Raw genomic sequence first — 26,765 nt, 5'->3', positions numbered from 1 at the left:
TTCATTGCTTTATGTACAGCAGTAGAACAATTTTGTCACTCATCAAACGTAATTCTTTTGACGGTCCTTAAACAAGAACTGCACGATCGTTGCTTGAATGACACTGATGCCAACCATGAGCCCCATAACCAGCATGGACATCCACACCAGTCTACTCTCCGTAGACTTAACGGTGTCCATGTTTCTCCATTCTCTAGCTCTTAAGTAGTTCATCATTTTGCTGATTTTCGAAAGGTTTCTCTCAATTTCTTCGATCGAGTGACTGGAGAGAATGTCCTCAGGCGCAGAGTTTGCCCCTAGGGCCTCCTTTTCGAGCTCTAGTGTCACTTCGACTTTCTTCAGCGCTGTGCCATAGCTATTAGAGAAGCAGAAGGAATATTGGCCCAAACCGAACGATTTCAACAGAAAATCGGAGTACTTCTTCTGCTTTTCAGTGGCAATTACATGACCGTCTGGCGAAGTGATCTCAAAGTCAATTTCAAAATTCCCACCAGTGAGCACTTGGTAGCTCATTACCACCGAATCATCTTGAGATGTCAAATCAAAGTACAGACATTCCTTTGTGAAAGAGGGCAGCATCAATGCAATGGGCGAATATGCACTGCCTGAAGCCGAAACTCCAAGAGCGCACAGTGCAAGAGCGGTGATTAGAACGCCAAATGACCGTAGAGACATGTCTTACCGTGTGCTTTTTTGTTGTTTTCCAATACCAAACATACAGCGCGTGTTATTTTCATAAGATCTGAAATGAGTGGGCATTTTTTAAGAGCCCATCTGGAATACCAAGTTACGCACGATCGACGAAAAACGCGTTATGAGAAATAATACAACGAGCCGATGAATCAGCATTGTAAGCGCTTCAAATAAGTGTAAATATTGATAGATAATCTTTTGGCCTCGTAAAACACATTTGAATTTTCATTCCAACACCTGAGGTGCGTTTCTTGACGAAAAGATGATCGGCGTGAGGCTGTAGTTGTTCACATCCCGCGAAGGCTTGGTATCCGCACTCTTCATAGACATATGTAGACCCGACTTGCGTTGTAATTACCTTCTTTGGTATGATACGTCGAACTTAGCAACGAACTTCACTTCGACGACTCAGATCTCTCTATTATGACTTGTTGCCTTCGGCATAGTCTTCAAAGATTTACGGACTTTCAATTAATTGGGCGTGTGGTCTAGTGGTATGATTCTCGCTTTGGGCGAAGTTCGAGCATTAACTCGGACTCCAATAACCACAAGCATGCGAGAGGCCCTGGGTTCAATTCCCAGCTCGCCCCATTTTTTTCAAACGTTGTCATTTCAGAATGTGGGACTTGGCCAGCAGATATTGCGCGAAGTTGGCACCATGGACTGTGTTCATCTCTGCCTTTTTTTGGTAAAACATTTGGCGCTGTAGTTCCCGCGTCAGGACCCTTTTCTTAGAGTTCTTCAATGCCGTATTTTCCAGACGCGCCAATAGGTTCGAAGCGTATCGAAAGTCACGAGCCGATAGATTCAATAGCTGCAGTCCATTGCGTGCCGCGTTCCGATCGTGTAACAAGTCCTGAATCATTACCCCGCGGTAGGTTAGCCGCGGACACTGATATTCAGTTTTGACACAATTGAAAGTATACTTGAGAGCAATGTCGATACCGTAAGGATCGCTGTCGGTGTAAATTTCGAATTCGACTCTGGGCGGACAGCACACCATTAGCTTGTGAAGAAAGTGACGAGTCAGCCAGTCCGGAAATCCTTTACCCGTTATCAATATGCAATCTTTACACACGCTTGCGTTTTCCACAAGTTTGCTGAAAATTGCGTCCTTCTCGACTACGATGATACGCTTCACCCGCAACCAATCGCCCGAGAAGTGGACGGATGGACTCATAAGCGGAACCAGCGATTTTTGATTGTGGATTATAATCTTCCCGATATCGAAGTGTAAATCCACAGGCGTAAAACATAAGCCCTTCTGCGCTGCGTATATGCCGAGTTCGTTCAGATCCGTCACCTGAAATGCGTCGGCTATTTCACGCAACGAGTCTGAAACTATCTGCTGGTTTTGATAAAGCTCGACATTCATGTAGAAAACGTCCCGAATTGTACAACTTTCTTTCTGTTTTGCAATTGCCGAGATGCGGCTCATGAGACTCATTAATACTGCGCTTTTCGCTGCTGGAGGGCCCTGCAATCGCTCGAACCCGTAAAACGGATAGTTAAGCGGATTTTTGACCTGACCATTTGAACCCTCAAGTGTGATCACTATGTGTTCGGCATGTTGCTCTATGCCGTTTTTAGCTAGTGACAAAAGCATATCGATCTCTGACTCAACTGTATGGGATTTTTGCAGTTTGGTTAATTTGATAATTCTGACTTCTGGTTCCAAAGCTTCTTCGAAGTCTTTCCTAGTTGGGGAGCATTTCATATAATCTATGAGAGAGCGCTTCGAGGAGGTTTGGCCTTTCATGATGTCGATTGGGCCCTGTGAAGTTGTTGCTTATTTGTTAACCATTGAGCGGCAATGTTGTTTTTAATATTTTAGTGACGCTTGGGTGAAATTAACATTTGTACCGCGCAGCACAATATGCAGGTAGAAAACAACACAAGTTGTGTCAACAATTACTTATCTAACTTAGTTAAATCTGCATCTACTTCTTCAAGGTACTGCAATCTGCTTTTCACCGCATCATCATCCAAATAGCATCCACGCAGCCACCTTTCACCAGAGAATGCTGTCCGGGCATGTAGCAAACGCCTGTTGTTAAAAATCACACAAGCATTCTCTGGCAATTTAAGCCTGAACTGGTTTTCAGGCATGTTGATGAACTTTTCGAATAGTGCCAGTCCTCGTAGAAAATCTTTGAATAACAGCCGTTGTGTAAGCTTTCCGCTAGCAGTAGTCAGGTCTTGACCCTTTGGTTTCTCCCAAATTCCAAATGTGAATGGGGCCTGGAACATGGGGGAGTAGTTTACCTCTTTTATGAGTGAAACGTAGTCAAACAAAGTCAGATTGTCTGCATTGACTTCGTTCTCCACAATTAGAGGTCTTGAGTTGTAGTAGCGGTTTTCGTTGCGTTCGTAATGGTAGTTAATGGGGAATTGAGTGAGTGCCTCATAGGCATCAGCGTCCGTGTCGCGAACGAAACGAGCAGCATTAAAAGCGTCAGCAAAGTAGCTCATGCCAGCTTCGCTCCCATCAGACGAGTTTTGAATAGCGTGGAGGATCTGCCAACCCGGGGCGTGGTCCAGGTACAAGAGATCCTGATGCAGAGAAAGTGGTCGATTGGTGTATGCGATGTTTTCAGCGCCAGCTTTATTCCTTACGTCGAACGTCTCGCCGTAAAACGAGTTTCTGATGGGACCAATACGTTCGGCCACTTGTTTCAGCAGTTTTTCTGGCTGTTCCTGAGGCATATCGGCAATGAACGAAATTCCAAACTTGCGGAGATTGACGAGCGTGTGATGCAAAGCGTCTGAATTGGTGGGACTAGAATATGCGTCGTAGTTGACCGACAAAAGGTTCCCGATGTTTTGTTTCAGTAAGTCACGATCCCAAAGCACTGGTTTGACCGGTTGTTGCCGCTGTTGGAAGGGCCTCGACATGACGGCCAGGTCGTCGATCGGGTGGCCTGAAAACTTGTCCAAAAACGCCAACGGATAGCTGTAGGAGTCGCCATCGCCCCAGTCGATCCGCAGCGCCTGTTTGTCGGGCGAAACTTCGATATTCTGCGGAATGGTGGCAGACGGATTGGCCAGCAGTTCGCCGGTTCTAAACAGTTTCTGGCCCGACATCGGATCCACGGATTTCGAGCTTTGCGAAGAGTCCCGCAGAAACAAGTTACTAAACGACACCGTCACTTGTGGCACAGCGTCAGTGTGTGTGCCCTTTTGTGCTTTGTAAGTGACGGTCGTGGACTCCTTGTTGAACATCGTCTTCACAATCCCCCAAGGATGCTCCTGACCTTGGCCGTGTCCCGAAACGCCAGATCCCAGCCTTCCTGGCGCCCCACCACTGTTCAAGCGTCTTCCAAGCCTCCAAGCCGTTTTCCACTGTCTCATATAGATCGTTATATAAAGCTGTGTATGTAATATGAGCTAATAAGTAAATTCTGCCAGTGAATTACACTCCTATGTGTACTGGTTACTTGAAAATCCCAATGCTTCTCTTCCCAGGACTGCTGTATTTACCTCGAGTGTTGTTCGAATCTGTTCTTCTCCCTTATATTTATAGGTCATTGAATTGTCAAGCCCACTTGTCATGATCCGGACAAATCCCCCGAAGCACCCTTCTCGACACACAAAAGGATACAGAATCAAGCCAAAAAGGAGGTAGATGAGGTCATGGAAGATGGTCCTATCTATCACTAAAAACATCAATTAAACGATGACCCGTGGACTAATCGTTCTTGCGTGTGACCATGCAAAAAAACGACGTACATGACAGCTACAAGCTAAAAGAAGGAAAGAGTTTAAAAGCAGACGGGGATAAGTGCGATTCTCGGCTTTTTATAACAACTATGAAAGAGAACAGGAGAATGGAGGAATCGACTTCTGTGCTCTCTTATATGCTGTCATTAATGCTTTATAGCCAGCGTATCGATCATCTATCTAATTTATATATATTGTGTTACTTGACATACTTGATATAAAAATGTAGAAAAGCTGGGAAGACAGAATGAAAAACCGTTCTGTGACAATGATAAAGAGCCCGAATATGTTTCAGAAAGCTTGTGGGAATGGAGTGAGACGACGGTACCGATCTGATGCTTCTAAGGCTGTTACAGACGTCAAACAGGAGCTACAGCAAGCTCTGAATCTTTCGCAACGAATTAGCCGGTCCAGCGGTGATTTGGAGCTCCCAGAGACGTTGGAGACTGGTAAGACTGCTAACAACTTGACCAGCATGCAAATTCATCCTTCAAAGTCATTCCAAATCCCCAAATATACCAAAGAGCTCGATAAAATGCTCACGCGCGAACAAAAAATGGGCCAATCGAATAAAACTGCAAAACCGCATACAAAGAGCGTACCTCGTCGGGCTTTAAGGTCTGAATTCCGTATCAGGCCCTCCAAAATCAGCATGAAACCGCTCGAAGACGTAGATACCAAACCACCGCGTCTTTGTCACGAGCTGGAAAGAGTACTTTTCCAGCCCATGAACTTCCATACGCTTCAAGACGGCCGCTCTGGATCCTACAACTTCAGTAAATGGCTTGAAGACATTATAAGGGTTGACGATTTCGATTTCGAAGCTATTTCCACCTTTGTCGCTGCGTCCAGAGACGAAAAGATGCTCAAGCTCACGGAACTTCACCAGCAACGATACTACTCGTCCACCAGCTCCATGACAGGCATTCTGTCACATTTGCATTTCCTGTTGTCTAATTTCCGGAAAACCAACATGTCGTTACTCTCCAAAAATTTTAGTGAGCGGGCGGCTACTTTCAGCTGGGGCGCCCAGCTTCCTGCTGTAGTGATCATGAAAAGAATGGACCCCAAAAAAACGATCTTCTCCATAGATTCCGATAAATCGTCAGATCGGGAATTGGTACTCTCACTTTTAGGCCACGCACTGGAAGCGGTTCTCACAACTGAAGAGCAGCAATTCAGACAGACCTTCGATAAAACCACAGACGGATATCAAGCTAGTATTAGCAAACCCGTAGGCGCCTACCACTATTCGAAGATTGCAGACTTTGTGCTGCGATCGCAGCTCGATGCGTATCATCCTAATCTTCCTGGAACCGGGGTTTTTGACCTCAAGACCCGGGCCGTTGCAGCGGTAAGGCACGACATTGCCTACGTCGAAGAAAATAACAATTACACGGGGTACCAAATTCAACAAACATTAGGCAAATTTGAGTCTTTTGAAAGGGAGCTATTCGAGTTAATACGAAGCACCATGCTGAAGTACTCCTTGCAAGCACGTATTGGCCGTATGGATGGTATCTTTATAGCCTACCATAACATTTCCAAGATGTTTGGCTTTCAGTATATGCCATTGGAAGATATGGACTATATTTTGCATAGTTACGCATGTCCACAATTCCATGAAGTACTGGGCGAACGTAACGAGTCTTTGAAAGCCATTTTCGGCGAGGAGGCATATATTTTACGGCACGACTACGCAAGTTTGGACCGTGCCATCGCATCTAACGTTGCTGATGCAGAATTCAAAAGCTCCATTGAATTTTTAGACAAACTACTGAAACTGGTAGAAGGCGCTTTACCAGAGAATTTTCATGCATGTCGTTTGGTATTCAAAACAGAGACCAAAAGGTTAACCGATGAGAACGGTGAATCATACAAGGCTCCGGTACTTTATGTACTGGTAGCGCCTCTAACGAAAAATCAAACTGATCAGTTTCAAAAAGCCGACCTGAAGAAGGAGCTACAAGACACGGAGCACATTGATGACTACCTCAAAAGAACAGAACAGCTTAACAGTGAAACTGCTAAAAATGTAATCGGATTCGAGGTTACTGTCAACCATGAAGCACAGCATCATCCAGCGACCATCAAACAGCCGCGTATCGCAAGCAACAAATCGAGCGTTTTAACGGAACAGGAAAAGCAGTTTGTAAGGAAAAGAGCAAATCAAAATTTTTATGAGGAATCAGCGGAGTGGAAGCACATGCAATTTTTCCATCCACTAGATGTAATGACCTGGTCTTCTGCTTTTAATATCCGACAGATTACGAATCAAGAGAAATTGAGTAAACGGTACATGTTATATCTCAGCGACAAACTAGCGGCTTTAAAGGGTCAAACGGTCTCTAAAAAGTCGGCAAACGCAACGCCAGAGGAGATCTCTGACCGCATCAAAAAATTCATGAGTGGGGCTAAAAATGACTCGAAAGCTAGTGGAAAAACGAGTGAAGAAAATGAGATATCGCAGCTACAGGCTCTTTTAAGAGCGTACGCTAAAAAGGGAGAATTAAGAGCTCGCAATCAAGTATGAATAGTATTCTTGTTGATCATGACGCATTGGAATTCCAGTGCGATGTTGGGGCTAACGCATGTTTATTTTTCTATAATATGGTATGTTTTAATGATGATTTGAATCAATCGTTTTTGCTTGTGCTGAACTCAGCGACGAGAGCTCAATTGACTCATGCGAAGTATTGTCTTCCGCTTCGTTTGGAGAGTAGAAACGGTAGTAAACGTATTGCCCCGCAATGTAAAAATCCAGAGACATCTGGAACAAAGCGAAAAATAAGAAAAGCGGGGATATGTTGCTTGCGCCAAAAACCAAATAGCCTATTTTCATGACGTCGCCGCAGAGCCAACTCACTAGTAGGATAAGTTTGAAGCCTTGCACGGATTTGAGTTTATTCAGAATTGAGATCTGAGGTAGAGGCAACAAGGATTCAATGAAGAGACCCAGTGATCCAATTGCCGATCCTATGGTCTGTGCGAGGGACGTCCAATGCATTAACTTGGCCACAAATAATGTGACTGTTAGTTGAGCAGTGGAGAAGTACAATAGGAACATCCAAAAGCTGATCTCACGGTTCCATTGCCAAAACGAGCCGTAACGGCGATAGCTTGGATCGAAAAACTTCAGAAACTTGTAGACCACCACAAGACATAACTTGTATACAAACTGGAGAAGACCCTTCAAGGACAGAGATTTCAGCAGCTGTTTCCAGTCGGATCCAAAAGAATGGAGTGGAAAATACTCGACCCACACGTCGTGAAATAATTGCGCGAACGATTCCACGGGTGTCAGTTTGTCGTATTTGTACTCCTCGGGTCTATAGTGAAGACTGGTTCGTAGTAAAACCAACTGGATGACAATCATCACCAAAGACTGTCGCAGGAGGACCACGTCGTAGGGCGTAATGAGGTAATATGAGATGCGCAGAATGCTGGCCAACAGCATGGTTGCACAGATGTCTATAGAGAATCCAAGAGCGGTTTTGGATTTTTGAATGCTCATAACGGTTGTACCATACGAAAGCAGTGGTGTAAAACTGATCATGTTGTTCAACACAAACTGCATGGTAAGCCACTCAGGGATGTAAAACTGATCTATTCGAGGCAAATAAGAGCCAGGTCCAGATCCAGATCCACCCGGACTGCCTGGCCCATTTGCCGATGGCACTTCCGCGCTCACAACTGCCATGAATTTCGATACGAGAAAAAGTAGCTCTAGGTGTAAGAAGTAACAAGGCCGGAGTAATTCTCCAATGCAAAAACGATAGGTAAGTCTTCTTCAAAAAGCCTGGAGATGAAATGTAAATAGGAATGTCACGAGGCTTCTTTCCTTGATAACCGATCAAATGTTTGTTGTTTTTCGATTTCTCTTTGTATTCGTTTAGGTTTGCAAGAAGTATACTTAAGCGATAATCATCTTATGCAGTATTGACACTTTCATTACACTGAGAAGCTATCTTTCAAACGAGAAAGTCTATACTCGAGCCCATAAATACTAAACAATAGATACGCTTGCCAGCAGCGAACTGTACATATTACGACAAACACCTGTTGTTGGACTTTGAAAAGTTACTGAAGTGCGGCGAGATACTCACTGCGAATTGGGTTTCCGTCGGCATCAGGACGAGAGTGAGCAACCCATTTGGGCTCGTCTTTGAATAGACGAATGGCTTTGACGTAGTTTTGGGTTGTCAGTGTGAATCTGTGATATATACCGGCAGGAAGCACCAATAGATCGCCCGGAGTCAATTTGCAGCGAATCCATCTGTCGTCAGATGCATTGCGTACGTCGAAGTATCCTTCGCCGTCCACGATATATCTGATTTCTTCGTCTTCATGCAGATGCTCTGCGTAGAACGTTTGCAATTTTGGGAGAAGTGCGTCGCCCAGACTTTCTTTAGAAATGCTTACAGTGTCCCTGTTCTTATAGGCTCTATCGAGGGCCACCTGGTCTACCTCTTTCAACGTGGGACAGAATTTGTAAAATGCGCCTATACGGGCTAGCTGTTCCAGTGATACCTTTTCGCCAGAGTTATGAGGTTCCCGGAAGTCAACGGAATCGTCGTTGTCGTGATAATAAGCTTCGACCATTGGCTTATGATTCTCTGGTACAGACGGGGCTATGAACTAATGCTCTAAATTGAGAAGATAGACGTGTGAAGATCCCTGTAGTGGTAAGAAAGAGAGGAACAGGATTATTCACGTCAGCGAATCAATCTTTAGATGTTCATGTTCCAGTAAATAATTCGTTGCAATTCATCAACTGTGGCAGATAATATCCTTTAACACACACGCTAGTGTGTAGACTAGTGGAAAAAATTAAAGTAGCGCCGCTCGGTTTCGATCCGAGGACATCAGGGTTATGAGCCCTGCGCGCTTCCACTGCGCCACGGCGCTTACCGTTGGGAAATGAAGGAAACCGTGTCAATTTAGTAGGAAAAGAAAATGCACGATACTTGTAATAAGGTATAGAGCCCAACGGTTGGGGTTAAATGTGAGTTTGCTTCTGAGTTACTTTATGTCCATTAAATCAAATTCATATTCAAGTTCCTAAAGTGAAAAAAACCATTTGGGCACGTGATGAACACTATACTATTCTAAATCATTCCCCAGCATGTTCAAAGAAGCCGGTACGATAAGAAGGAGAAGTATTGAGATTAGCTTCTGATTGATTGGTCAATATCTTCAAAATGCTCTGACCGCTATTGAATACACAAAAAGTATTACTCGTGACAAATGATATTTTAATAAGTATATAAACAAAAGTTTATACTCCTGAGCGGTTACTTGACTCTAAACACCTCACTTAAACATGTACACACACAGGAAAGAGCCGATAGAGGAAAGAGACATATATACAAAGCTGTCTATGCTCTTCCACGAATTAGGCGTAAGCTTCTGGACTGTAACTGTTACTCGCTTTTGGAATCAACCTATACTGTGCTTACCGCTGTGTTTAAGTGCTTGTGATCGCAACATCGCTCTAGGACGCTAGTTTCACATTGGATTTTCAACAAAGCTTCTATGGCCAAGTTGGTAAGGCGCCACACTAGTAATGTGGAGATCATCAGTTCAAATCTGGTTGGAAGCATAATTTTTTGTTCCTGGTATGAAGACTATCGATACTTTAACAGCACGTGACTTTTGTACGAATTTTTCTAAGCTCGAGACCAGTATCCGATGAGATTTTCTTTTTTTTTTTTGGCAAGTCTTCCAGAGATGATGTTGTTTTTCTAGTCTGCAAAGATTTGAATCAATGTTTATGTCTTTGAAACTGATATTTCGTGATTTGACTGACAGAATAGTACGTGATTGGACTGAAGTCATCACGAAAGTTCAAGAAAACGGAAAATAAGTTTCTTGGCTATGCGGATAGGAGCTTTAAGTTCAGTGCTGTCCGTTCTGGGGTTCTCAGCATCACTTGTGACTGCCAATAATAACAGTCTGCCGACTATTGAAATCGAGGGCAATGCTTTTTTCAACTCCGAGACGGGCGAGAGGTTCTACATTCGTGGTGTAGACTACCAGCCTGGTGGATCCTCCAATTTGACAGATCCCTTGGGTGACATAGAGATTTGTAAAAGAGATGTACCCAAGTTCCAGGACTTGGGACTGAACGCCGTGCGAATCTACACCGTTGACAATACTCAAGACCACACTGAATGTATGCAAATGCTTGCAAACGCCGGAATCTATGTAATTCTCGACGTTAATACCCCGGACAGTTCGATCTCCAGATCTGACCCCGGATGCTCCTACAACGCAGATTATTTGCAGACAGTTTTCGCTACAGTAGACGCCTTCGCAAACTATACCAATGTGCTAGGATTTTTCGCCGGGAACGAGGTCATTAACGATCAAACTAACACAGACACCGCTACCTATGTGAAAGCGGTTGTCAGAGATATGAAGAAGTACATGCGGGCCAGGAAGTACCGTCAGATTCCTGTGGGTTACTCTGCAGCAGATGTCACTGAAAACGTCTTGCTAGCGGCTCATTATTTCAACTGCGGCGACGATGATGATGCTCGTATCGATATGTTTGGGGTAAACGACTACTCTTGGTGCGGCCAATCGTCGTTTCAATTGTCAGGCTACTCCATCAAAATGAAGTCCTACAAAAATTATTCTATTCCGATTTTCCTCAGTGAATTTGGGTGTACTAAGGTTACCCCAAGACCTTTTACGGAAATCGGTGCTATCTACTCGACGCAAATGTCATCTGTGTTTTCCGGAGGACTAGTCTACGAGTACTCGAATGAAGCGAACAATTACGGTTTGGTACAAATCGATGGTGAAGACTCAGTAACCACCCTCCAGGATTACAATAATCTAAAAACTGAATTTCAAAATAATCCTAATCCAGAAGGGGATGGTAACTACTCCAAAAACAATAATGTGTCCACATGCCCCTCATTCGAGTCCGGCACTTGGGAAGCCAATAACACCTTACCGCCAATGCCAAGTGCTGCATCGGCTTTCTTTTCAAAAGGCGCAGGCCAACCCATGGGCACAAAATACCCAACGCAATTTAGATGTGGGGACGCAAACATTAGCGATTACTTCAGGGTTTCGAGCGGTTCAAGCAGCTCGAGCGTATCCAATTCCCAGTCCAGCTCGCAGTCCTCTTCATCGTCTGCATCATCACAAAGCTCTTCCACGTCCACCAGTGCTTCTCGATCTTCTTCTGCCACTAGCTCTTCCAAGAGCTCATCCAAATCGAAGGGCAGTGCGGTGATTGCCGTTCAAGTTCCAACAGTGTTCCGCGCCTTCTTGCATGTTTGGAACTATGTTTTGTAATTGTACACCTTACATGGTATTTGTCAGTTTTATTTCTTTTACATACCCGTAGGTTTTAATAGTCGTTTATGAGTTGAGAGACAGTTAGACTGAGGTATCAAATCATCTTTGCACAGACATGCAGACGATTCCGAGCAAAACCCACATCCTTCGTTATCGACCTGAAAAGCTAATGACTCGCTCACCACCGCTGCACTATGGTTGGGAACTTGCACAGTCTCAGACTCTTCTTGGGGTTTCAGCTTTCTGCGTTTCCGTGCCGGTGCCTGCAACGATTGCGGAAGAGCCACTGCCTGCATAGGTTTGAAAGTATCGATTTTGTCCCGCAAAGAAGGCGTTAATGCTGCAATTATAGCATCGAGTTCCGCGTCCCGACATATACACAAGTCATGTGTGCAAAGGTCGCATTTTTCTACCAGATTCTCACGTCTGCTACCCTTAGATTTCAACTCCTGAATCTCCTGTTCCATCCGTTTGACTTGTTCTGCGTATTTTGTCATTTCCTGCTTGTAAAAAGCGCATTTTTCCCTCCATTTCATCACCTCTTGGTCCAGTTTTTCGAGCTGTTTCGATTGCCGCTCTCGAAACGCTCGTTGCGCGTCTCTATTCCTGGTCTTTTTGCTACTTTCAGCCGGACCCACCTCTTCTTCTTGCCAAGACGTCTTAGGACGTCGTCCGGGCCTTGTTCTTGGTGGTAAGACCCATGTTTTTGAAGTGCGGATCAAGCCCGAGCTAGTAGTCTTACTCAAGTTTGGAGATGCCCGCTCTATGCTTGCCATTTCTCACTTTTTATACAACTGTCAGCTCTGATTTTGGAGTGATGTCGAAATTTCGTGATAATAAGTATAATCACCTAATAAGTTAAAATTATCTTGAAATTAACCAACCGATACTCATTCTTCACCAAACTGAACAAGAAACTATCGACAACGAACACAGTAAAGCGGGGAAATTTGAGGTGAACATCGAAACACGCTTGAACAGCATCATCTTCTCATTGGAAATGCAGTTCTACTATATCTGCTTGGCGATAGCGGCGGTTTGCAGAGCAGACACGTCGTACGTCAACTGTTTTGCGAGCTTACCATCAGATTTCAGTTTCAACAACAACAACCAGTATCAGACGAGCTCTCTATGCTACGATACATGCAAGGGCGTAAACGCGAAGTACATAGCGCTCCACAACGGCGGAGACTGCTATTGTGGGAACTCAAATCCTACGAGCAGCCAAAGCACCAGCTCACAGTGCAACGTGAAATGTAACGGTTACGGACAGGATATGTGTGGTGGGGCTTCAGCGTTTTCGGTGTTTGGGATCACAGAGAACCTAGGAGGTGAGGTGAGTGGGTCGAGTTCCGGATCGCAATCTTCCGCAGCATCGTCGTCCTCGTCCTCGTCTTCGGCATCGTCTTCATCATCAGCTTCAGGTTCGTCGTCGTCTCCTTCGTCAGTTTCTTCTGCAGCAGCTTCAACTTCGTCCCAGTCCGCCACAAGCGCTGGATCAAGCAGTCCAGCCGCTACTTCTGGTGCGTCGTCCACCGCCACAAATTCCAACACCAACGTTGTGACTTCGACGCAGACGTCCGGTGGCTCCGTTCGCCTCGTCACACAAATCGTTACAGCAAGCCCGCCGGCTTCTTCGTCGAATGGAAACAATGACAACAACAGTAACAACAAATCCCAAAAACCTAAGAATTTGGGCGCCATTATAGGGGGCGTAGTGGGAGGTGTTTGCGGCGCTGCCGCGATTGCCGTGCTCGTGTTGTTAGTCCTGCGGCGTATGAGCAAAAAGCGCGAACAGGAGCGGATGGAAAAAGAGTACCAAGAAGCCATCAAGCCCGTCGATTTTGACGAAACTTTGTACCGTTCGTCGATGTCAACAGCCAAGGGTCCCAATCCCAACCCTTTTGACGACACCCGTCGGATCAGCAACGGGTCCCTGCTAGTAGATCAGGGCGGTGTCCCGGATCAAAATGCCCAGAAAACCCTCACAGTTGCCAATCCTGACGCTTGAGCAGTAGCTGGCGAGATCGGGAAAGGCGTGTGAAAAAAATTTTTGGTCTCAAACACAACCTTCATCTTCCAGCGCATACCGTTTGTACCATAGTATCAGGAGATATATATCGGAACCGCATGTTTTCTCATCTTTTTGGAATTCAATTTAAACTCTACTCATCACGGTCATATAATACAAGGGCCGTCAAAGTTCCTAAAGTTAAGAACCCAAATGCCCTTCGTGAAAAGTGCTATCAACACTTTTTTCATAATTGAGCGATTTTGAATAGCTTTATCTTGGAAGGTAAGAAACAAATTCTTGAATTCAAGACAATTCTCCTGAAGGACGCAACAGGATCGTATCGAAGGTCTGTTACACATCTGGACCAGTTAAGTTTAGATTAGCCTCGGTTATTAATACTCGAAAGTTGGGTTTCGAACTTCGATTTTTGGGTTTATAAAGCGGGAACCTTTTTTTTTGAGCCGTTAGCGTTCCAGACTTCGGATTGATCTACTCGGTCCTTAAGGTGTTGGAAAGAGTACAAATAGGATAGAAGGCCAATCGTATCTTCGGAATCGGCACTTTTTTCGTTTTGTAATTAAAAACCCTGTTGTTGTCATTGCAATGCAGAAACAGCTACAACCAGTGCCCCCTGCCGAAGAAGCCAGTTTGGCATATTTTCTAGAGGTTCGGAGCTTTCTTTCACGTCTCAAACAGAACAGATCACAGTACCTGAACTCCAGAGATGTCTTGCAGTCATACCAGCAGGTGCTTACCAAGGTGTGTGAGCTGGACGCGATCAGGAAGGCCGCACACCACATTCCAGCCGATAGTACGACAACGCTAATACACAACGTGAAGCTTCACAACAGGGTGGATTCAGTGCTAGACGATGTGTTCCAGTTACTGTCCCTCAGCTTTTTAACTGTGGGACTCAAAAACTCGGCCCCTGCAACGTATGCTTCCTTGAGTACAGTACAACGGCTTTTAGAGCATTTGGACGAGTCTAACGTTTTCACCCATCACGATCTGCGCCCTATCAAAGAGAGATTGGACGAGATTTCCCAGATTGTGGCACGGAGTTCCTGCGTTCCTGAAAGCGACGATACTGGGATTGCCATCGATTTAACCAAGGTCGAAGATGAAGAAGACCGTAACAAGATTGAGCAAGATCTTTTACTGCGTGCAAAATTGAAACATTGTTTGCAAGAATATGAACATATTGAATCTAAAATCGAAGAAATAGATAGTGGCCTGCAATCAACGATGGAGAAACTTTTCCAGCTCAGACGTGGCCTTTTGTCACTTGCAGCCTCCGCCAAAACTCAGCCAGGAACTGGTGAACCGAAGGCTGCATGTTCAGCAGCTTTCCAGAAATCTGATCAGGAGAAGCTACATGCTTTGAAGACCGATTTAGAGGAAATTGAGTCTCGCAGAGACCCATCCGGTAAATTTATCTCGTCTGAGACTGGAGAAGTTGTAGAAAGAGGACAAAATGTTCTGAATGGGCTCTTGGATGATTGCAATGACCTCGTACGCGATCTTTTCCATCACGCCGGCAATGCAGTCAGTTTGGACTCGAAACTTCAACCCATTTACGACAATTTGATAGACATAAAGACAACACTGGAGAATTTGTTGGTGACAAGGCGTTGGACTTTGAGAGAGACGGACTTGTTTGGCTATCAGAAGAGACTGTCAGAGATTGACAAGCTGAGAGTAGGTGGAAAGTTTCCAACGGATTCGTCGGAAACGAAGGGGCAATCTATATTACTGTATTTGCTTCGTCGGTGCTACGCTATCATTTACAAGCTTCTTGAATGCTCAGAACCTGTTTCGGAGGCTTTGCAAAAGATGCACAACCAATTATCGACCGTACGTCGCTGTTTACTTGAATTGAAGAGAATGGGTGGTGTGGAGAACGACAGAGAGTTATATCCATATCAGATGAAGCTTGCGTCGTTAGACAACCTTCGTGTGGATGGCAAGTTTTACGATTCAGAGGGCAATATCCCAGAAGGTCAAGGTACGCTCAATGCGCTACTTGCAGAGTGTTTCGACATTCTTCACGAGCTGAAGATTGAGGCGGAAGAGCGCCATCGTTCGGATGGTGAAGCAGACGATGTTGCTTCTCAAGAAACCACCGATCAACCGGACACCACTGTGGATCCTCCTAAAAGTACTGATCACTCATTGAGGGCAACCAGGACTGCCAGTCCCTTCGCTACTAGCCGCGACTATAGGGGCAAGCCGCATACCACTAAATTCGTGGACACGGCTAGGCGGAGCCGTACTTACGATGACAACCGTGGTGACAATGACAATGACGATGATGACGATGATGATGACGACGAAGGGTACTCCGCCAATTACAGCGAGCATAGTTATGAAGACGATGAAGATGATTACGCAACCACGAGCCACGCTGAGGACTGAATATATAATACTCACTATAAATGTGTCAGTGGTGCTTAATGTGGAATTTTTTCATCGGTCGATTAATTGCAAGCAATATTCTTCATTGGATTGCCAACCCAAAAGGTTTGATTGCAATTGATTATGTTATTTGTCATTGACTGGGTGTATGCCCTTAAATCCAGTTTGCGCTCAACACATAGCAGCTATGGAGTAGTTTTTTGGCGTATATAAACTTGAACTAAAGTGTCAATGACCAGTACAGGAAAGTATTTGCAATTAGGGGTTATCAAAACCCATAAGTTTAAAGCGGCAAGGTCGCTATTACTTATTTGAAGGACAGTAGAGACATCAGTACAGCAAGAAATGGTTGCCTTGCGGCGCTCGTCCAAAGCAAAGAGTCCCGATCATCATGAACATCATGATATCAAAAGAAAGCACGAGGCAGCAGCAGGGGAACATACTGCCAAGAGACAAAAATCCAGTGGTACAGCCCACAGTTCCAAGGAATTGCAAGTAGGTGACAAGATACCCGACGTGATACTCAAAAACCAAGATGGGGAGGACGTATCATTGGCCAAGGTGACCGACGAGACCAAAGTGGTAGTAATCTATTCAAACCCTAAAGCGGGCACAATCGGAGGCACTGAACAGGCGTCAGCGTACAAAGATCACCAGAGCGAATTGAAGAAAATAGCGAAAGTCTTTGGACTTAGTGCCGATGATGTGAGGTCACTCAAGGACTTTCAAAAATCGCAGTCATTGCCCTTCGACGTTCTCTCTGATCCTGGCCGTGAGTTGATTGAGCCTCTGGGAGCGAAAAAGGGCACTTCTACTCAACGTTCACACTGGGTGTTCTTGAATGGTAAGCTTATTGACAAAAAAATTGGGGTCTCCCCAGAATCATCAGTTGCGGATGCCATAAAAGCTGCTTCCAAAGCCCACGGAGGTAGCAGCGGTCGGGGACGTCCAAAAAAGGAGCAGCACAATGAAGAAGTCAAAGACGAAGATGGACATGATGCAGCTGATGCCCATAAGACTACCCACAAGCCTGCTGCCAAGGCTCATGGTCGCGGGCGTCCTAAAAAGGAGCAGCATGATGAAGAAGATGAAAACAATGACCAAGATGGTGCCGAATATGCTGCTGATGATGCTGAAGATCCCGAACTGGAAGAAATCGGCCAAGAAGATGACGTCGAGTACGAGACTCAGGACTTAAAGACAGACGAAAGAGACGAAGGCGTTGTGGGGGAAGAAAAAGATATTGAAAACGCATTTGACAGCGTTGACGCTGAGAGGGAAGATCTACAGGCAGAGGGCACCGAGGGTGAAGATTATTTGGACGAAGAGGAAGAAAATATCGATGTGGAAGAGAAGGACTAGCCGTTCCTGGCCGTGGTAAAACAAATTCATCTCGTGTCAATTGTATCAATAGCTCTATTCTTCCATGAATGCCAGTGTTAGTTGCATGGTTCAGAGAGCTTCTTTTTCTGTAGAAACTGAAATTTATCTTTATGCTGTTCTAATGGTGTAGTCATCACCGCTTTCTGTTATGTATCTTACCCAAGGATAACTTTGATATTGAAGTTTAGGCTCATGAACTTTGAGATAACGCACTTGAATTCCCGACGTCGTAAAGTAGGGAATTTGGAACTTCACCTGTATAGGCCGTTTCACCTTGGGTACATCAACATCTGACATTGATGGTAATCCTAGTTGAGCGGCAAATGAGTATTCCTTGCCACCGGTAAAAGATTTGATTTTCCATAGTATAGCATTTTTCTCTGGAACATATTTCAAAGATCCATGCGAGTACCGAAACTTGGGTGAATCTGCATCTTCGGGCACAGGTATGAGAATCTCAACACTGTTGGCAGTAGATTTTTTCTTTATTTGCGCCTTGGCCCGACAATGAATCTCTATCCTGGATTGCGAATGAACTTGGATTTTGGCATCACACCAAATGAGGGGCTTAATGGGCAAAGATAGTCTGTAATTCATTAGTTCGAAATCGCCATCTGGTGGGATAAAAGTGATGATTTTCTCGTTTTCGAATTTGCTCAAGCGGACACATTGATGAAATTTGAGGTCTTCCAGCTCTATGTTGGCTCTCTTTCCTGTTGATTCTCCAGGCTTATCAGCAGAGTTGTCGCTTGAAAAGATGCCCTTGTCATTGAGACCTAGTTTCAGGTCAGGCATTCCCGACAGATGTGACTTAACTCTGACTTTGCCCAGTATCTCAGAACGCAAAACCTGGCCGTTAGCCGATATTAGCATATTTATCGACTCCACAACATCCAAAAACGCCTCATTCTTCTTGTACACAATGCCCTCAGGCCTCCAACTGACTGATTTGGTAAGTTGAGATGGCGGCCGTACCACATTTTTGGATTTCTTGGCTGATTTTATTAGTTTGAAAGATTTCTGCGTGATGTATTGCTTGAGCATCTTTGTTTCTGTGATTTGTGGAATGCCATAGTCCAGCATTTCGTCCAAGAGCTCATATATGATCACAAAGTTGTCTCGAATCGATTCTTCTTCCACAGTCTTGACATACTCTTCCAACACTGCGATCAGTTTATAAAGAAATGAAAAGATCTGAGCGACATTCACAGATAGTGAGCGACTCATCGTCAAGACGTAGATGTCATTGTGCTGAACGAACAAATACTGCACGTCGTTATGCGTCAAACAAGGCGGAATTATGCTAGATTCATGCTCTGCTTCTAATAGCAGCGCTGGAAACCGCTCGATCGCAGATGCTGGTACATCGTCACGATACCTTCTAGATAAAATCGTCTTACCCTTGGTATCGCAGAAGTAAATGCTAGAAGCCATAGTAAATACGATTTAAAAGTATTACAGGCTCGCTACGAGTCGTGAATCAAGTAGGTGGATCTTCTTTCATGATAGCATGTACGTATGCTTCTATATTAAACAAGGTCGCCTCTGTTTACGTATCAAGTGATTGGTAGAAAATGAGAGTCCAAACGTTATGTTTTACTAGCCCTGCGGAACACATTCGATAAGTGATCGCTATGTCTACAAAGGGTCTTCCTTCACTCTGGTTTTTGGTCTGTTATGAGGTGCTCAATCAAGGTGTTTTCGTCTTCCCTTCGAGCCCTTTGAAATTGTATGGCTCTTTGCACGTGCTTGGCAAAGAAACGCATCAAGAACTCAACTATGACATTCCGAAAGCTTTACGATCGTCAGGAAGTAGGACGCAGGTCTCGCGCGAATATATCAACAAAAGACCCAAGTTGGTACAGATAGGGGAATTTTAGTCGTGCCTCGACTTGGTCCAAATCGAAAGCTAGACATTGTCCGATCACGAGTACCGGAAGAGCCGAAATTTGAGGGTTAAGATTCAGGTTCAACGACCATTTTGCCGTGTCACGGATATCTGAAACTGACACGTATTTGATGGTCACATCACCAATAAGTAAAATGGTATTAAGCGTCTGCGATGTTATTCGTATCGCGTGATGTCTCTCGAAGTTCGTTACGCATGTGGGCGTAAACTCAACTAAGAAGCTGGCAAAAGTCGTCGCGCACTGACCCAAAGACGGTGAATGTTTCCACGTTGTGAAATCCCGTAATCTTCACGAAATGTCTTGGATCCTGTAAATTGTAACGATTGAACAATGAGATGCTGGTCGTTTTACACGGAGGAGTAAATTTCTTGACGATAGGCCAAGCTGGATATTTGGCATGAATGGCGACAAGCGTGCGAATCTCGGGCTCTATCCATGAGCGTAGGTAGAATGATTCATTCTGTTTCTTCTTGTGGCTGACAATGACTTTAGACATCAGGCTCGACCGTTGTAAGATATGTCACGACCACCGTTGTTAACAGTTCTAATAACGATGGAATCGGTCCCTAATGAAGCAGTAAACACGACAATCAAAGTACAAAAAAAATGAAAACCAACACATTGAAGACGTGTTCAAAAATTACTCCGCGACGGGGAATTGAACCCCGGTCCCGGGCGCGACAAGCCCGAATTCTAGCCACTAAACTATCGCGGATTTTTATAAAAGGGAGAGAGAGCATCATTAATATATCTATACTACAAAATCTCATGATCCCACTCCTACCAGGGACTTTTTTATCAAGTACGTGTTCAGTAAGATACAGCTTCCAATAACGTTGCTGTTTGATCTAATTCACCGATCTTTCAAAATAACAGTTCAAATGCTTATCACGTGATCGTTTTTAAAAAGATTTAAAAAATGAAACGGACAGGAATTGAACCTGCAACCCTTCGATTGCAATTTTTCCGTATAAACCAGAATTTAACTGGAGTCGAAAGCTCTACCATTGAGCCACCGCTTCATTTCTGAAAGAAGTGCACTCAAAATAAATATATACCATAATATCATGTCAGCCACGGTGAAATACAATGACAGATCTTTGTGAGAACATCATGCGAAGAAGATTCTAAGGCATTGCAACCTAGCGAAAGTTTTAGGCTTTGCAATACAGCATGACCATGAAATTCGAATCTTAGGGAACGATCGCCGGATCTTCATGGAATCACACCCCTATTGCACAAAACGAGTTGTCGCGCTCAGGTTAAAGTTCTCTTTGACGCGAAAGAGATAAAGTAGAGCATCATGTCCGCTCCGATGTAATGGAACCTATCGCTAAGTTCCACCACTACTTCGGATCGATTATCTGGAACCGTAGCATGACAAAAATACGGCAGAACGAAATATTTTATTAAGCAGGGTATGAGTAGGTTTTAATAGATTCACATTCGAACGTTGGCAGCTGTTGGGGAACGGACGGTCATGGGTAACTTTTCGATACAGGATTTCGAATCTAACTTACACGCCTTTACTTGTTTTTAAGCCGTACTCGTCGTGGGACTCTGTCTTTGCAGTGTCTTCACACAAAATACAGTCTCCCCCAAATTTGCGAGAAGTGTTCAATCACCAGAACGCTTATGGTGCCACTACTCGATTAAGTGGCTACCTGGTCTTTAGAGTTGGAGCATGACGTTGCTATTGTACATATATATTTCTCAATTTTGACGCTGTCGCTATATCACGTGATTGTGATCACTTTGACATGGGCTGACGCTGAATAGATTGAAATTCCAATAGGTTTAATGTTTGTTAACCAAAATCTGATATAGACAAGCTTAAGTTAACTCAACATTCTTTTTCCAGTAAAGCTAGACTCAAGTAAACAAGCCAATACGCTAAATCATATTTGCAACTGAGAAGTTATAATCATATATCAAACACTCTAACTTCGTCGTAGTGCCAATATCTAGAAAGTAGTTCCAAAGAGGGGGAAAAACACCATTTTCTCAAATCCGTGAATATCACATCACACTCCTAGCCCCTCTAATGGACGTCAATAGCTTCAGGCCGCCATGCACTACTTTCTCGTTCGGTTTCGCCCACACCATAACCAAAAAAAACTAGCAGTATATTAAAAAAACACTCACGGTGGGGGTCGAACCCACAATCTTCTGATTAGAAGTCAGACGCGTTGCCATTACGCCACGCAAGCTTTTTGTGAACTTTAAGGAATAAAAGATAGATAAGTAGCAATGATAAAATTGAGTGATCTATTATTTCATTTTTTTTTGTCTGTCTTTAAAGAGATCTCAACTCATCGCTTTCCAAATTTACAGCACACTACACGTTACACAGCTAAGAGAGGAAGCTTTCGGCCATGGTAAGCGTCAAGGTAGAGTTTTTAGGAGGTCTTGATGTTATCTTTGGTAAGCAAAGAACCCACAAACTAAATGTTCCAAGCAATAGCGGAGAAGAAGTAACAGTTGGGACACTCATCGACTACATAGTTGAAAAAATGATCAAAAACGCTGGAGACAAGTGTGTATTCATCGAAAATGATAGCGTGAGACCTGGAATCCTTACTCTTATAAATGACACTGATTGGGAGCTAGAAGGCGAAAAGGAATATGTTTTAGAAGATGGCGACATCGTATCTTTCACTTCAACGCTTCATGGAGGTTAACCTTGTAACGCTTTTAAACTAGTTGTAAATAGATACTATAACCTGGTCAGACATGCACCAGTCTGCAGCCCAGAAGTCCGTTTCCTGCCCAGTGTTTGGAAGGTGTTAAAGTTAAATTGCGAAACCTGTTATCAGCTCGAAGCACGCGAACCGCAAGCGCCTTGTCTTCACTATTTTTTACTACTTGTCCCAAAGCAGATAACGATTGGTTATTTCCCGCATGAATATTACCAAAACGGACAAGTTTATCGTGATGGAGTAAACCCTGAATAGACTTTGAGTTAGTATTGAGCTTTGATGCGTTAAGTTTCCTTAAACTATAACATACTGCTTTTTCTGCAGGGCTGCCAGGAACCACTTCAGTGACCAAAGCAAATGGGATCCGATAGTTGACGGCACTGCCATCATCTACCCTGCGTGTCTTGGCGTCTAATTTTTGAAAATGCGAAGCCATAAGTTCTTGTGCTCGGTCTATGACGGCACGAAGATCATTTCTAAGCATATTGATGCTACGTCTAAGCAGTCGAACTTGAAGGACATCAATATCTGAACGTGGAAAACCCTCGGGTGTGATTAAGCTTGATTCTAGATCCACACCCTGAGCTGTCAAGCGCTCGAACAGGTTATCAAGCTCACTTTCTATTTCCGTTTTTAGATCGAAGATTTCGGCGGTTGAGAGCTCTGAAAGCCGGGATATTTTTTTCGCTACATGAGCGTTGATATTTGGATCATCTACTCCTCCGGACAGAACGTCAAACCGGTTTTCTACCTGCATCTTTATGTGGCTGATAACATATGCAGAGTGAATGAATCATTAGCACAACTCGCTAGCCTTAATGCATCAATTTAATAGCACATGATCACCTAGGATGAATGAACTGCTCAACACCGACGTCAAATAAATCAATCCTTAAAATTATATCATCAATTTGAGCATATGTAAATAAAAATTGGCTATTTAGCATTGGTTGCCGAGAAGTGATCTCAAACTAGCAACTTCGTGTTCCAAAGCACTATTTTTCTTCAGAAGTTCTTCTACTTTATCCTCGAGCTGGCTCATACGCTGCATTTTCCTCGCACGAGAACGTCTGGCAGCTTCAGTGTTTCTAGCACGCTTGACTGTTACGGGGTCATCAGAGTTTGGAATGACAGGCGTCAAAGGAGCAGCACGATTTTTACGGGTGTAAGGTACGAATCCCAGCTTGTCTAAGTTGGAGGGTTTCTGCACCATGCCGGTTGATGGAGACTTCTTACCAACGCCAGGAATCTTTGCCTCTTCAATGACAGGAGTTGGCAAAAATGAGTTTTGGTCAATAGCAGTTGAAGTCTCTTCGAAAGTATCAACGGAAGCCTCTTCAGTGTTAGAAATGTGGTTCAAACCCGAGTCGGCAACACTTACTGCAATGTCATCATCAAAGAGAGATTGCCAAGTTTGAGGGTCAGATTCGACACTTTCAAGGCCAAATAAGGGTGTCGAGTCGGCACTGGAAGCGAAGAAATGATCCAGTTCGTCCGCGCCATCTTCAAGGCCGTTGCTAATCAAGGGAATGTTTCCGAGAAGCGGAGTTTCCAGTTCTGTCTTGACAGAAACACCAGCTTCGGAAAACGATTCTGGACGTGGTCTCGATTGGGCAAATTTGTCGAAAATGAGCTCACCGACAACGGGCTCATGGGATTGGTGCACTTCTGGCTCCATTTCCGCTGCCACGCGGGGCTGCTGCTCTAAGGCAGTCATAGTGAATAGTGAGGGAAACTGAGCAGCAGACATTTGTATATTGGATAAGGTTGGGGATAGTTCGAATGGAAATTTAACTTTCAAAATAAGGTTTTGGTTTCTTTGAAATGAAATAGGAATGTAGTTTGATAACTCGCCATGTTGGACGTTATGTCGTGGTTCAATGCATCATTGCAGACACTGAATGTGGATGTATTACGGAGACATTTTGGGGGTTTGGAGCGGGATGCTGGTTGGGGACAACTCAATTACGCGCGCGGAGGGGTAAAAAGACAGAAAGAAACGAAGGATGTACTAAAAATTCAAATTCACAGTTGGATTCTGGGAATTCGTGTTATTGGGACATGGTTGGAACGTTCTTTCTAATATATTTCTTTTAACTCTTTTAAATCAGAAAAAAAAATTTAGCAGGCCATTTTGCTTAGACACTTGTGCTTGTAGGTGGACTTAAGTAACTTGGTGAAAAAAAATGCTAAATTTTTGAGTGCTGATCGCTTGCGTTGTGAGTAGTAGTGTTGTAGGTAATGCCGCTGGGATAGGACAGACGGAGCTTGATTATTTTGTGAGTGAAGTGTGTAGTTTGCTTAAGAGGGACTTTCGGAGTTCCGTAATTCGCGTCTCAAAACTGAGTTGCTGTGTTTACCGCAGTAACAAAGATTGTCTTTGGTCAAGAAAAATCAGATTAAGTCAGAACATTATGACTCCTCCGTAAGTCATCTAAGAATTAAGCTGCCTTTATATAGTCCTGCTCAAGTGACGATAAGCCTGTGAGAAGTGAAAATTTTTTTAATTTCGTAATTCCGCATAAACGCTATCTTTCCAATATTAGCCAAACGATCGGACTCGGGTGGAGATGAGCTAAGCACGATAGTTAACAGACCGTAGTCCAGCAACAATTTCGACTTTTGAGCGGGAAAAATGCTTGCGTGAGTCACACACAATACATTGATTATGAAAAAAGGCTTGGAGATGACCCGACCGTTAAAAACGACAATGACGAGAACAGAGAGAGAGTTTTAAGAGTAACGTTTCTCGATTGTAAGCACACAATACAAGCGGATCAAGGACCAGAGATCCGTATGCGGATTGAAAAACGACAATCATATGCTCTCATTGTCAGGTCTGAGGTCTGTTTTCCACTTCAGATCTAAACTTTAAACGAAACGGTGTGTAGTCACTTCGCACGTAATATCTATTTTGGATACATAGACAAAGCCAATGCCTGCGCGTGGTGATGACCCATTTGTCACTCTGTAAGTAAAGACGCAGGACGTGAAGTTATTATCAAATCGGAGGAACGTCGGGCCGTGAATGCCGAACTACCATATACGGGTTGTTGCCGTCCGCATCTCCACGGAGACAAATGGGCGACAGACAGACAATCGGACTTCCACTATTGAATTTGCAACCTTACTTGCACGAGCAGCACGAAGGTGATGGTGAGAAGAACCCATATTCTTTCAGAGACCTTGGGCCGCGCAACTGCTCGAATTCATTTCCCACGAACAAAAGCTTTTTTTCGTGATTAATATGGCTATTTCTTTGAAATTTTGTTTTTTTCATGTTTTTTTTGACAATTTAATTGTTCTTTAATCATTTGACTCACGCACATACATACTGTACAATTGGCAGTTAGACGTTGAATAAGTGCAATCTTCCTGGCGGTCAGATATGTAGAAACGTTTCTTTGTTCTTGACACGATTGCCACACGAAGCGCATATACGAGGATCACTATAGTAGAAAAGAACCTCTCTTTAGACTTGTGAGAGCCGCAGCACTGCTGGATGTAAAAAGTGCAATAAATCAGCAGGGCGCTATGTGCAGTAACCGCCACAGATCTTGTATAAGTACTTCCTCTTGTTAAAAAGACCAACGATTCGTACGCTTTGTTAATATTCTCCCTTATTGTTGCAATTACTGGTTCTCAAACAATCGACGATCTTCAGCGAGTACTTTGTGCAGTTCGGCGTTTATTATTACCTTTCTTCGCGATCACACCGTTGGTCCCTAGTCCATTGAGCATGAAAAACAGGGTTTCATGGATGTGGACATTCAATGCGTTCGTTTCTATATGAGAACACTGGACCTTGAACCGCCCTTTACATGAGTGTATGTCCTGAAACAACGGGATCGAGGATATATACCATTTTGATTCTCAATTTGCTAAATCTTGTCTCTAATTGAACCCGAACTGGCCTATCGACACCGCTTCTACCCCCGTTGGAGATCATTTCCATTTTCCTAGGCTCCAGTGTCACCGTCATGAAAAAAAAAACAAAAACTAAATCTAATACATGTTTACTACACCTAACATCTGCTAAAAGGTTAATGCGACCTTGTTACTATACCAAATTCTATAAGGTCATTTTTTGCAACTGCAACGCACCGCTGAAGAGAAGGATACTATAAAAAAGACAACCTAAATTTACCAAGTGCAAACCATTTGCTATGTCTTATTTTTGGCTCTCCGTGAAAATTGAAAGGACCACAGTAACCAAGTCATTCCACTTTAATCGCAATCAAGATATACTGAAATTTTCCATCTTCTTGTAGACCTAGCTGAGAACTCGACACCGCTGTACCGTTGAAGCTCGAAAGAATATGTCGTCTTGAAATTTTGAACTTCCATCTTGTAAACAGCCACATGCTGAAAATAAAGCTTCACGAGAAGTTGGTGACAAGTGCCCTCGTAATACTATGTATTCTCTCAAAGGTCTAATGCTACGATATCGTGCACTTGGCTAAAAGCTTTTATCTTGAAGACACTGGCATTAAGTTGTCACTGAATGAGGTGTCTGTCATTAGGTTTTAACCTATAGTAAATTAGATGAATTCAAAAAATAAACAGAATAACGGAAAGATACTTGATATACTGAACAAGAGCTTTTGGCTTATGGAT

At 43.8% G+C, this 26,765-nt stretch overlaps 16 protein-coding genes and 6 non-coding genes across 22 annotated transcripts; 8 read left to right on the top strand and 14 right to left on the bottom strand.

Annotated features, from left to right (window-relative positions):
• Nucleotides 1-42: 42 nt before the first annotated feature.
• ERP4 (LALA0S01e10308g1_1) lies at nt 43-675 on the bottom strand (the record flags this gene model as incomplete). The annotated part of the gene is made up of 1 exon (XM_022774573.1): nt 43-675. One exon carries the CDS (start codon nt 673-675, stop codon nt 43-45), a length of 633 nt encoding a protein of 210 aa, XP_022626657.1.
• A 495-nt stretch (nt 676-1,170) lies between these two features.
• LALA0_S01e10286r lies at nt 1,171-1,283 on the top strand. Its single transcript has 2 exons — nt 1,171-1,207; nt 1,247-1,283. It is a non-coding gene; the product is annotated as a tRNA-Pro (tRNA).
• Nucleotides 1,284-1,300: 17 nt separating this feature from the next.
• On the bottom strand, nt 1,301-2,452 carry SPO11 (LALA0S01e10264g1_1; the record flags this gene model as incomplete). The annotated part of the gene is made up of 1 exon (XM_022774572.1): nt 1,301-2,452. The coding sequence occupies one exon, from the start codon at nt 2,450-2,452 to the stop codon at nt 1,301-1,303; it is 1,152 nt and encodes a 383-aa protein (XP_022626656.1).
• Nucleotides 2,453-2,604: 152 nt separating this feature from the next.
• LALA0_S01e10242g (LALA0S01e10242g1_1) lies at nt 2,605-4,044 on the bottom strand (the record flags this gene model as incomplete). The annotated part of the gene is made up of 1 exon (XM_022774571.1): nt 2,605-4,044. The coding sequence occupies one exon, from the start codon at nt 4,042-4,044 to the stop codon at nt 2,605-2,607; it is 1,440 nt and encodes a 479-aa protein (XP_022626655.1).
• Nucleotides 4,045-4,699: 655 nt separating this feature from the next.
• On the top strand, nt 4,700-6,946 carry PET127 (LALA0S01e10220g1_1; the record flags this gene model as incomplete). Its single annotated transcript, XM_022774570.1, has 1 exon — nt 4,700-6,946. One exon carries the CDS (start codon nt 4,700-4,702, stop codon nt 6,944-6,946), a length of 2,247 nt encoding a protein of 748 aa, XP_022626654.1.
• Nucleotides 6,947-7,033: 87 nt separating this feature from the next.
• ANY1 (LALA0S01e10198g1_1) lies at nt 7,034-8,113 on the bottom strand (the record flags this gene model as incomplete). Its single annotated transcript, XM_022774569.1, has 1 exon — nt 7,034-8,113. One exon carries the CDS (start codon nt 8,111-8,113, stop codon nt 7,034-7,036), a length of 1,080 nt encoding a protein of 359 aa, XP_022626653.1.
• Nucleotides 8,114-8,493: 380 nt separating this feature from the next.
• ADI1 (LALA0S01e10176g1_1) lies at nt 8,494-9,015 on the bottom strand (the record flags this gene model as incomplete). Its single annotated transcript, XM_022774568.1, has 1 exon — nt 8,494-9,015. The coding sequence occupies one exon, from the start codon at nt 9,013-9,015 to the stop codon at nt 8,494-8,496; it is 522 nt and encodes a 173-aa protein (XP_022626652.1).
• A 234-nt stretch (nt 9,016-9,249) lies between these two features.
• On the bottom strand, nt 9,250-9,321 carry LALA0_S01e10154r. The gene has a single exon. It is a non-coding gene; the product is annotated as a tRNA-Met (tRNA).
• A 621-nt stretch (nt 9,322-9,942) lies between these two features.
• Nucleotides 9,943-10,015, top strand: LALA0_S01e10132r. The gene has a single exon. It is a non-coding gene; the product is annotated as a tRNA-Thr (tRNA).
• A 275-nt stretch (nt 10,016-10,290) lies between these two features.
• Nucleotides 10,291-11,724, top strand: GAS5 (LALA0S01e10110g1_1; the record flags this gene model as incomplete). The annotated part of the gene is made up of 1 exon (XM_022774567.1): nt 10,291-11,724. The coding sequence occupies one exon, from the start codon at nt 10,291-10,293 to the stop codon at nt 11,722-11,724; it is 1,434 nt and encodes a 477-aa protein (XP_022626651.1).
• A 38-nt stretch (nt 11,725-11,762) lies between these two features.
• LALA0_S01e10088g (LALA0S01e10088g1_1) lies at nt 11,763-12,503 on the bottom strand (the record flags this gene model as incomplete). The annotated part of the gene is made up of 1 exon (XM_022774566.1): nt 11,763-12,503. The coding sequence occupies one exon, from the start codon at nt 12,501-12,503 to the stop codon at nt 11,763-11,765; it is 741 nt and encodes a 246-aa protein (XP_022626650.1).
• A 224-nt stretch (nt 12,504-12,727) lies between these two features.
• SLG1 (LALA0S01e10066g1_1) lies at nt 12,728-13,738 on the top strand (the record flags this gene model as incomplete). Its single annotated transcript, XM_022774564.1, has 1 exon — nt 12,728-13,738. The coding sequence occupies one exon, from the start codon at nt 12,728-12,730 to the stop codon at nt 13,736-13,738; it is 1,011 nt and encodes a 336-aa protein (XP_022626649.1).
• Nucleotides 13,739-14,344: 606 nt separating this feature from the next.
• CUB1 (LALA0S01e10044g1_1) lies at nt 14,345-16,156 on the top strand (the record flags this gene model as incomplete). The annotated part of the gene is made up of 1 exon (XM_022774563.1): nt 14,345-16,156. The coding sequence occupies one exon, from the start codon at nt 14,345-14,347 to the stop codon at nt 16,154-16,156; it is 1,812 nt and encodes a 603-aa protein (XP_022626648.1).
• Nucleotides 16,157-16,501: 345 nt separating this feature from the next.
• Nucleotides 16,502-17,518, top strand: DOT5 (LALA0S01e10022g1_1; the record flags this gene model as incomplete). Its single annotated transcript, XM_022774562.1, has 1 exon — nt 16,502-17,518. The coding sequence occupies one exon, from the start codon at nt 16,502-16,504 to the stop codon at nt 17,516-17,518; it is 1,017 nt and encodes a 338-aa protein (XP_022626647.1).
• A 129-nt stretch (nt 17,519-17,647) lies between these two features.
• On the bottom strand, nt 17,648-18,973 carry APM1 (LALA0S01e10000g1_1; the record flags this gene model as incomplete). The annotated part of the gene is made up of 1 exon (XM_022774561.1): nt 17,648-18,973. One exon carries the CDS (start codon nt 18,971-18,973, stop codon nt 17,648-17,650), a length of 1,326 nt encoding a protein of 441 aa, XP_022626646.1.
• A 371-nt stretch (nt 18,974-19,344) lies between these two features.
• Nucleotides 19,345-19,945, bottom strand: EST3 (telomerase subunit EST3; the record flags this gene model as incomplete). The annotated part of the gene is given in 2 exon segments (XM_022774560.2): nt 19,345-19,662; nt 19,664-19,945. Coding segments are annotated over 2 exon segments (600 nt in total).
• Nucleotides 19,946-20,092: 147 nt separating this feature from the next.
• Nucleotides 20,093-20,164, bottom strand: LALA0_S01e09956r. The gene has a single exon. It is a non-coding gene; the product is annotated as a tRNA-Asp (tRNA).
• Nucleotides 20,165-20,369: 205 nt separating this feature from the next.
• On the bottom strand, nt 20,370-20,471 carry LALA0_S01e09934r. Its single transcript has 2 exons — nt 20,435-20,471; nt 20,370-20,406 (listed from the first exon to the last, which is right to left on the bottom strand). It is a non-coding gene; the product is annotated as a tRNA-Trp (tRNA).
• Nucleotides 20,472-21,587: 1,116 nt separating this feature from the next.
• Nucleotides 21,588-21,659, bottom strand: LALA0_S01e09912r. Its single transcript has one exon. It is a non-coding gene; the product is annotated as a tRNA-Arg (tRNA).
• A 165-nt stretch (nt 21,660-21,824) lies between these two features.
• URM1 (LALA0S01e09890g1_1) lies at nt 21,825-22,130 on the top strand (the record flags this gene model as incomplete). The annotated part of the gene is made up of 1 exon (XM_022774559.1): nt 21,825-22,130. The coding sequence occupies one exon, from the start codon at nt 21,825-21,827 to the stop codon at nt 22,128-22,130; it is 306 nt and encodes a 101-aa protein (XP_022626644.1).
• Nucleotides 22,131-22,176: 46 nt separating this feature from the next.
• NAS2 (LALA0S01e09868g1_1) lies at nt 22,177-22,905 on the bottom strand (the record flags this gene model as incomplete). The annotated part of the gene is made up of 2 exons (XM_022774558.1): nt 22,177-22,395; nt 22,459-22,905. The coding sequence occupies 2 exons, from the start codon at nt 22,903-22,905 to the stop codon at nt 22,177-22,179; spliced, it is 666 nt and encodes a 221-aa protein (XP_022626643.1).
• Nucleotides 22,906-23,088: 183 nt separating this feature from the next.
• On the bottom strand, nt 23,089-23,898 carry GCN4 (LALA0S01e09846g1_1; the record flags this gene model as incomplete). Its single annotated transcript, XM_022774557.1, has 1 exon — nt 23,089-23,898. One exon carries the CDS (start codon nt 23,896-23,898, stop codon nt 23,089-23,091), a length of 810 nt encoding a protein of 269 aa, XP_022626642.1.
• Between the last annotated feature and the right edge of the window lie 2,867 nt (nt 23,899-26,765).

The sequence above is a fragment of the Lachancea lanzarotensis genome, scaffold LALA0S01, assembly GCF_000938715.1.
Source record: "Lachancea lanzarotensis genome assembly LALA0, scaffold LALA0S01, whole genome shotgun sequence".
NCBI classification, from domain to species: Eukaryota; Fungi; Ascomycota; class Saccharomycetes; order Saccharomycetales; family Saccharomycetaceae; genus Lachancea; species Lachancea lanzarotensis.
The sequence above is the reverse complement of the archived record's forward strand: the minus strand, read 5'-3'. Positions and strand labels throughout refer to the sequence as shown.